Source organism: Schistocerca piceifrons, chromosome 2, assembly GCF_021461385.2.
Source record: "Schistocerca piceifrons isolate TAMUIC-IGC-003096 chromosome 2, iqSchPice1.1, whole genome shotgun sequence".
NCBI classification, from domain to species: domain Eukaryota; kingdom Metazoa; phylum Arthropoda; class Insecta; order Orthoptera; family Acrididae; genus Schistocerca; species Schistocerca piceifrons.
The window spans coordinates 13,099,009-13,107,974 of NC_060139.1; the positions used below are offsets into that span (position 1 = coordinate 13,099,009).

At 41.3% G+C, this 8,966-nt stretch overlaps 1 protein-coding gene across 1 annotated transcript in view; it reads right to left on the reverse strand.

Moving 5' to 3' along the window:
• LOC124778015 (UDP-glucosyltransferase 2-like) overlaps positions 1-8,213 on the reverse strand; it is a 47,871-nt gene extending 39,658 nt beyond the window's left edge. Inside the window, exon 1 of the mRNA XM_047253592.1 lies at positions 7,750-8,213. Coding sequence (XP_047109548.1) covers positions 7,750-8,187 — 438 coding nt within the window. The 5' untranslated portion in view covers positions 8,188-8,213. The remainder of the gene's footprint in view (positions 1-7,749) is intronic.
• Between the last annotated feature and the right edge of the window lie 753 nt (positions 8,214-8,966).

Here is an 8,966-nt window from a genome sequence, read left to right on the forward strand (position 1 = left end):
CATTACTTTTTTTGTTTGAGTCATTACTCCTCTGACTGGTTTCATGTGGTAGCATTTGCATCCACATCTTCAAAGATTTGCAGGATTTAGTCCAATCTCTGTCTTCCGCCGCAGGTTTAACCCTCTACAAATACCTTTACTACCAAAGATGTTATTTCTGACACCTTTAACCAGGTTTGCCGTCCCTTGCTTTCTTCATATTAGTGATCGCCTTCTGTGGATAACTTCCTCATTTCTTATCTTATTAGTCCACCTGATTTTCAAGATACATAAAATGCTTCTATTCTCTTCTGTTCCCTTTCTCCCAGTGACCATGATTCACTACTGTACAATGTTGTACTCCAAATGTACATTCTCAGACAATTATTCCTCAAATAAAAGCTTATTTTTGATGCCAGTAGTCTTCTCTCTGTCAGGAACGCCGTCGTTGCCTGTGCGATCCTGTTTTTATGTCTTCACTTAGTCTGTGACGGAGTAGAAGTATCCCTGAATCTCGTCTACTTCGTGACCACCAAGTTTCTCGCTATTCTTATTTCTGATACTTCTAATACTTTCACCTTTTTCGCTTTACTCTCAGTCCATATTCCACACTCATTAAACTGTTCATTCCATCCAAAAGTCTGTAATTCTACTTCAATTTCACTAAGGGTAACAATATCATTACCGAATCCTATCGCTAATATCCTTTCAGCTTGAAATTTAATCACACTCTAGAACCTTTTTTTTTATCTATATATTTTCGTCAATTCTTCTTCGATGTAGAGACTGGACAGTATGAGCAAAAGACTACGTCCCTGCCATACACAGATTTTAATATGAGCACTCCATTCCTGGTCTTCCAGTCTTATTGTTCCCTCTTGGTTCTTGTAAATATTGTATGTCACGTCTTTGTCTGTAGCTCACACCTATTTTTCTCAATATTTCACAATTCAAAATACTGCACCATTCCACGTCGTTGAAAGCGTTTTCTAGATTCAGAAATTCTATGAACGTATCTTCATTTTTCTTCAGTCTTGCTTCCAGTATCAAGTGCGGAGTCAGAACTGCCTCTCTGATGGCTTTATCTTTCCTAAAGCCAAACATTGTCATCTTTTCCATTCTTCTCTATGTCTTCCCATGTCTTCCCATGTCTCCAGTCCTTTTAAAGGTACACCTCCTCTTTCCATGATTCATGAATATAGTTTTCGCTTTTACCGTCTCAAATTAATTGCAAACATTCATTTACGATAAATAAGGTACGGACTATGAGTATGGATTCACCTTGCTGGAAATTAGTTACGATGACTGTGGAATCCAAGATCATTTTTCTGGGGATGATCAGGGTCGAAATTTATAGTTAATCAAGTGCTGATATAAAATTCAATCTATTCTATGATAATTTATTTGAAAATAGCTTTTCTCATGAAGTAATCGGATGGATATTACACTTCCATGTAATAAACAATAAACCACTAGAGGGATTAAAGTATCTTGTGAATCAAACAGGTAAATTTATCTGTTGGCAAGGACAAGTGAAGATCCTGCAGTAGCCATACTCAAAATTACTAAGGAAAGTCATTTAAAATAAAGGAACCGGCATATTATGTCAGAAATAAGTAGTTCATACAACTGACTTAAGTCTTTCTGGAACGTAGTTAAACAAGAGATCGGACAAATCGTTTATATAGATAAGTAACAACAAAGGGCCTATAGCACTACATTAGGGAACGCCAGAAATCACTTCTGTTTTACTCGAAGACTTTCCGTCAATTACTACGAACTGTGACTTCTCTGACAGGAAATCACAAATCCACTGACATAAGTGATACGATATTCCATAAGCATGCAATTTCACTACGAGCGGCTTGTGTGGTACAGTGTCAAAAGCCTTCCGGAATTCAGAAATACGGAACGATCTGAAATCCCTTGTCAATAGCACTCAACACTTCATGTGAATAAAGAGCTAGTTGTGTTTCACAGTAACGATGTTTTCTACACCCATGTTGACTATGTGTCAATAGACCGTTTTCTTCGAGGTAATTCATAATGTTCTAAAATCCTACTGCATATCGACGTTAACAATATGAGCCTGTAATTTAGTGGATTACTCCTACTACCTTTTTAGAATACTGGTGTGGCCTGTGTAACTTTCCAGTCTTTGGGTACGGACCTTTCTTCGAGCGAACGGTTGTATATGGTCGTTAAGTATGGAGCTAATGCATCAGCTTACTCCGAAAGGAACCTGATCGGTATACAATCCGGACCAGAAGACATGGTTTTATTAAGTGACTGAAGTTGCTTCACTACTCCGAGGATATTTACTTCTACGTTACTCATGTTGGCATCTGTTCTCGATTCGAATTCTGGAATATTTACTTCGTCTTCTTTTGTGAAGGCATTTCGGAAGGCTGTGTTTAGTAACTCTGCTTTGGCAGCACAGCTTTCGATGATATCTCCATTGCTATCTTGCAGAGAAGGCATTGATTGTTTGTTGCCGCTAACATACTTTCCATACAATCAGAATCTCTTTGGATTTTCTGCCAGGTTTTGAAACAAAATTTCGTTGTGGAAACTGTTATAGGCATCTCGCATTGAAGTCCGCGTTAAATTTCGAGCTTCTGTAAAAGATCGCCAATCTTGGGGATTTTGCATCTGTTTAAATTTGGCATGTTTATTTCGTTGTTTCTGCAACAGTGTTCTAACCCGTTTTGTGTACCAAGGAGGATCAGCACCGTTTTTGGTTAATTTGTTTGGCATAAATCTCTCAATTGCTGCCGATACTATTTCTTTGAATTTAAGCCTCATCTGGTCTACACTTACATTATTAATTTGGAATGAGGGGAGATCTTCTCTCAGGAAGGCGTAAAGTGAATTTTTTATTTGCCATTTTGAATAGGTATACTTTTCGCTTATTTTTCGAGGATTTGGGGATTTCAATATTCAATTTGGCTACGACAACCATGTGTTCACTAATCCGTGAATCCCTTTTGATGCTCGTTATTAACTTAGGATTATCTGCTGCTAAGAGGTCAAGTGTGTTTTCACAGCCATTTACTATTCGCGTGGGCTCATGAACTAACTGCTCGAAATAATTTTCAGAGAATGCGTTTTGTCGCCATCGGCTGGTACTCGTATCCGAGTTTTCATTTCTCTCTAGAGATTTCCTTTGTCACGGTTCAGGCGTGGAAATCTCTTTGATGGTTTAGTAGTCCAGTCCTAGCGTGGAACACGCGACCACAGAGATGACAGATGATGGAAGGTGGAGGACGTGGCGGGGCCCCAAAGCGCCAATAGATGAATGTTGGTCACTTTCAACATCTTCTATAGTCAGGTTAGTCCTATGTGTCCGTTGCTCTGCTGTATTTCTTTGTCCTGGAACTGTATTCTCCAGATCACTGTCTTTTTTTTTTTTTTTTGTGTATCTGGAGTACCTGGTGGAGTGACTTTCTCATGTGAGGCCCTTTCGATGCAATGGCACAATGAAATGATTTGCTGCAATAGTCTAGGCAATTAAACTTCGTTTCTCCTTCACTCTTACTCCTGTTCTACTTCTTGTCAGTCGAACTGACGCCGCCTACTAATCGGTGTGCTGTCGGCATCCATGTCCACAGTACTGCAGGCGAGTTTGCAAAATTACTTTGGCTCGAGGAATTCATTGCAATTAAAAATCTCCTATAAATTTTGACAACCTGATTATTGCTACTTTCGATTTGTGGTCACACACAGTAACTCGATTCATTTAGCTTTTGTATTCTGATTGTAAGCGAATCTTAAGGTTTGTGAAGTTACCTATTTTAGGACGTAATTGTATTTCAGTGTTGATGAACAAGCTTCAGTAAGCACTTGACTGTCTGTAAAAGGTATTTTTTTTTACCAAATTTCTAACAAGTTTTGTGTCCAAACAATTATTTTTTGAGACTTCTTTTGTTTTTCCGTCACTGCGTGTTTAACATCACGCCCTGCTGTAGGCGATGTCATGCTGTCTTTCCCTGTTTAACTTTACCACACAACATATAAATTTTGCAGATTCAGCACACTGCTATTATCACCTTTATATTATGTGATTTTCAACATTCACAGGTAATTTATGGAACTGCAAACTACTCAGTTATCACTTTCTAGCGATCATCTCTTAACAAATGGTCACTTAATAGTTTTCTTTTTTGTATGCAGGTCTTCTGTTATTTTTGGTCTTCAGGCTTGCGCCAAGGTGTTATGAACCACACATGCTACACACATATATGAATGCTAAACATTCCTATAAGGGAGTGACGCATTCAAAGTAAGGCGAGTTCGACAGTCCGGTCTGCTGCAGGGTTAGAGACATCAGGTGACTCAAAGAAACGGCGCCTCCGGTCCCTGCCAACATCAAGCACTCGTCTTTGATTTCGCTTGATACTCAGCGCCTGCCCATATCCTCTACTCTGTTAAAGGTGCAGCAGTGCATTCCAATCTCGGTCGTCTGCTTTATAAGAGTTCCAATATGATGACACATGATCCGAGACTTTCATCTTTTCTAATTGTATTTTATGTTGATTATTCAAGCCACAGCCGGCTTCACAAGTACCGTTTGATTCAAATATCGGGAAGACACGTCAGTTGTTAAAGAAGTCTTGTATGCTAGATTAAGTGGTGAACAAATTAACTGCCATGAGCCGCCACCTTGCAAGCTTTACGGTTTGCCGAAGACACACAAAGAAGGCGTCGATTTTAGGGCCGTTGTTAATGCAACTGCATCACCCACCTACAGACTGTCAAAACATCTCGCTCAGTTATCAGCATCCAAACGTGGACGCTGTGAAAACTACGTTGTTAACTGGCAGTCATTCATTGAGGCCCTCAGGAAAATTAAGGTACACCAAAATGACATTAAGTTAACCTAGAAGAGCTGTTACTTTTTACATGGGTACCACTATAAGTCAAGATCTTTTAGCCCAACAATTCTCACTTGGGATCGTTCACTGGCTCTGCGACAAATTAATGACCTTTCCATACAGTGACGAATGTTAGATGATGGATGGGACAATGAGGGCATCAGCATTCCTTCTGTCATCGTCAACTTCTTCGTGGAGCGCTTTGAGGAGCAAGTTCTGAATTCTGTGATGTTGCATGCAACTTGATTCCTATGGTACCCTGATATGGCCTCGTCGTGAAAATGTACTGCATCACTTGGTCGATCATATGAACAGTGTCAAACCGAAAATTAAATTTGCTGTCGAGACGGAGGGCAGGAATCCGTTCTTGGACGCTTTAGCTGAATAAAAGCCTGGAGGCTAGCTTGATAATTCAGCGTACAGGAAACCAACGCAAGACCATTACTTGAAAGCAAATAGTTTTCACCATAGAATTAAATTTTCACTCTACAGCGGAGTGTGCGCTGATATGAAACTTCCTGGCGCCGGCCGGTGTGGCCGTGCGGTTCTAGGCGCTTCAGTCTGGAACCGCGTGACCGCTATGGTCGCAGGTTCGAATCGTGCCTAGGGCATGGATGTGTGTGATGTCCTTACGTTAGTTAGGTTTAAGTAGTTCTACGTTCTAGGCGACTGATGACCTCAGACGTTAAGTCGCATAGTGCTCAGAGCCATTTGAACCACAGCCTGGGGGATGTTTCTAGAATGAAATTTTCACCCTACAGCGGAGTGTGCGCTGATATGAAACTTCCTGGAAGATTAAAACTGTGTGCTGGACCGAGACTCACACTCGAGACCTTTGCCTTTCGCGGACAAGTTTCAGTTTTCACCATCCTGTGCACAACACAGCAGCATCAGAACGTTAGTACACATGGCGAAAATTATTTCTAGCGACATCTCCAGTCTGAATTGCAGCGTTTGAGAGGCTTGTCCAAGGAAAATGATTGCAGCGAGGGAGATACTGTAAAAGCTTTTAGGTGCCAGCGACGAAAGATGCCTCATGAGTGTGAGAAAGAAGCGAAACCGGCTGCTTTCCTCCCATACTGTGTAGTAACGACCAGCAACATAGGACACATGCTGCAGACACATGGACTGAGACCAGTCCCACTTCCAAGAGACGAGATGTGTTCCGTTAAAGACAACGCACATCGAGTTTCCGGTGTGTGTGGTGTCCCCAGTGGATATGGTCGCGTATTCATAGGACACGGTTTTCACACAGTTACTAAGTGATGCACTGAGACCTCACGAGTTGTTAAACAAAGGGAGCTTCAGAAGTCGGGCGTAGCCATGCTCGGAACATGGGCATAAGAAAACTGAAATGACGACAATCTTCCTTGAAGGCGGACCAGATTAGAACAAATTCCACCTGACTTAACAGAGACCAAGGGTGTGTACTTAGAATGGCATGGTGGTGGCTGTTTGATATCGAAAGAAAGCAAAGACTGATATTTGACGCTTGTAGGGAGGCGGCAGTGAGAGTTTGAAACTTGGCGCTGAGTCCTTGACTTACCAAACTAGCCTTCTTTCAAATGCGCCGCTTCAGACCTCTCTGGACGTTTCCAGACACTGCTGTTCCATCTACGTAAGCGAAACATCGTGCCAGAACAGCCAGTCCGCGACATTTATTCCTGATGACGATGGAGAAGACAGCTATCGAAAGCTAGACTGTTTTCTGCGAATTGAGGCGGCTTCTACAGCGAGAAGATTATAGTATATTCCTAAAATAGTTCAACTTCAAAATTTTAAAATCACGTACCAAACCGAATAACACTGCTTTCTCCTGCCACAAAACACTGAAAATTTTATATATTTTCAATTAGCTGCAATGATCGTGTAAATGTCATTTCTGTTCACAAACACAACAAAAAACACGTTTGTCTTACTTAGCCTTTTATTCTGAACGCCTTAATGAAACAGTCATCATCATCATCATCATCATCATTTAAGACTGATGATGCCTTTCAGCGTTTAGTCTGGAGCATAGCCCCCTTATAAAATTCCTCCACGATTCCCTATTCAGTGCTAACATTGATGCCTCTTCTGATGTTAAACCTAATACTTCAAAATCATTCTTAACCGAATCCAGGTACCTTCTCCTTGGTCTGCCCCGACTCCTCCTACCCTCTACTCCTGAACCCATGAGTTTTTGGGTAACCTTGCTTCTCCCATGCATGTAACGTGACCCAACCATCTAAGCCTGTTCGCCCTGTCTGCTACATCTATAGAGTTCATTCCCAGTTTTTCTTTGATTTCCTCATTGTGGACACCCTCCTGCCATTGTTCCCATCTACTAGTACCTGCAATCATCCTAGCTACTTTCATATGCGTAACCTCAACCTTGTTGATAAGGTAACCTGAATCCACCTAGCTTTCGTTCCCATACAACAAAGTTGGTCGAAAGATTGAACGGTGCACAGATAACTTAGTCTTGGTACTGACTTTCTTCTTGCAGAAGAGAGTAGATCGTAGCTGAACGCTCACTGCATTAGCTTTGCTACACCTCGCTTATAATTTCAGTGGAATTCTCGAGAAACGTGTTCGATGACTGAAAGACTAGACACATTTTACAACTAACACACTATCAGTGTATGAAACGTTCTGGTGTATTAAAAATGAGTGTCGGACTGGAACATGAACCTTGAGTCACAGCTTTCGTGAGCAGTGGTGTAGAGAAGTAGGGTGGAGGTTGTGGCAGAGCTGGTCAGATTGGGACATTGAAGATGGAAGGCAGGAGTGCAGCTTCTAAACTCCGTTCAGAAGGCAGTGTTAAGATTCAAAACAAACATTGCACTTCAGCGTGTAATATTTGTAGCTCTGTGTGTTTTACTTATCCAGCTTACAAATAATCATCGTAACTCACCTCAGATAACGGTTCGACTTCCACCGGTACGTGGATGCCATTGATTTCAATGATGTTCGGCGTCAGTGGCCGTGCGTACTCCAAGGAGAAGTCGTTATTGGTGATGAGGAGGCTGAAGTTGAACTCCGTCTCGTAAACTGGTGGTGGTGCCGCTCCGAAGAATTCTCGCATTACGCTCTCCTGTTCTGGGATTACTCGACAGAACCACATGTAATAGAGCCTTAGATAGAAGTAAGTGTTGTACAGACGTTGCCAGAAGGTCATATGATCAGATAATCCCACCCAGAGATCGGGCAGATAGGCAGGGTTCATGGGACTGCCATACATATGGTATACGGGTGCGAAATTGGTCATCGTCACTAAACCAACCAGAGGAGGCGATCCGACCAAGTGGGCCAGCCCGTAGTAGGCTTGGTACTGTAGTCGTTCGATGATCATCAGGTCGAAAGTGGGTTTTCTCCTGCAAAGATATTACGCAAAACAATTCATTTTCAGGTACATAACAGTCAAACCCAACTAAATTTTCATAATTTAAATGTTATATTTAAAAAGCTACATATTTTTTGTAATAATTTTCTAATTACGCTTCCCAAGTGAGCAAAACTATCACAATATTACAGAAGAAAATATTATGAGTGTCTTACGTTCAGTATGAGAATAGATGGCGAGATATGCAGTCAACTGATCAAATGAGCCTTAGCCTAGAAACATTTTGGTTATAAATATGCTATTTCTCAGAGTTAAACTTCTGTGAGAAGAGAAATATGTTAACATCGAGTATAGATTTAAGTGTCAGGAAGTCGTTTCTGAAAGTATTTGTATGGAGTGTAGCCATGTATGGAAGTGAACCATGGACGATAAATAGTTTGGTCAAGAAGAGAATAGAAGCTTTCGAAATATGGTGCTACAGAAGAATGCTGAAGATTAGATGGGTAGATCACATAACTAATGAGGAGGTATTGAATAGAATTGGGGAAAAGAGGAGTTTGTGGCACAACTTGACAAGAAGAAGGGACCGGTTGGTAGGACATGTTCTGAGGCATCAAGGGATCACAAATTTAGCATTGGAGGGCAGCGTGGAGGGTAAAAATCGTAGAGGGAGACAAGAGATGAATACACAAAGCAGGTTCAGAAGCATGTAAGTTGCAGTAAGTACTGAGAGATGAAGAAGCTTGCACAGGATAGAGTAGCATGGAGGGCTGCGTCAAACCAGTCTC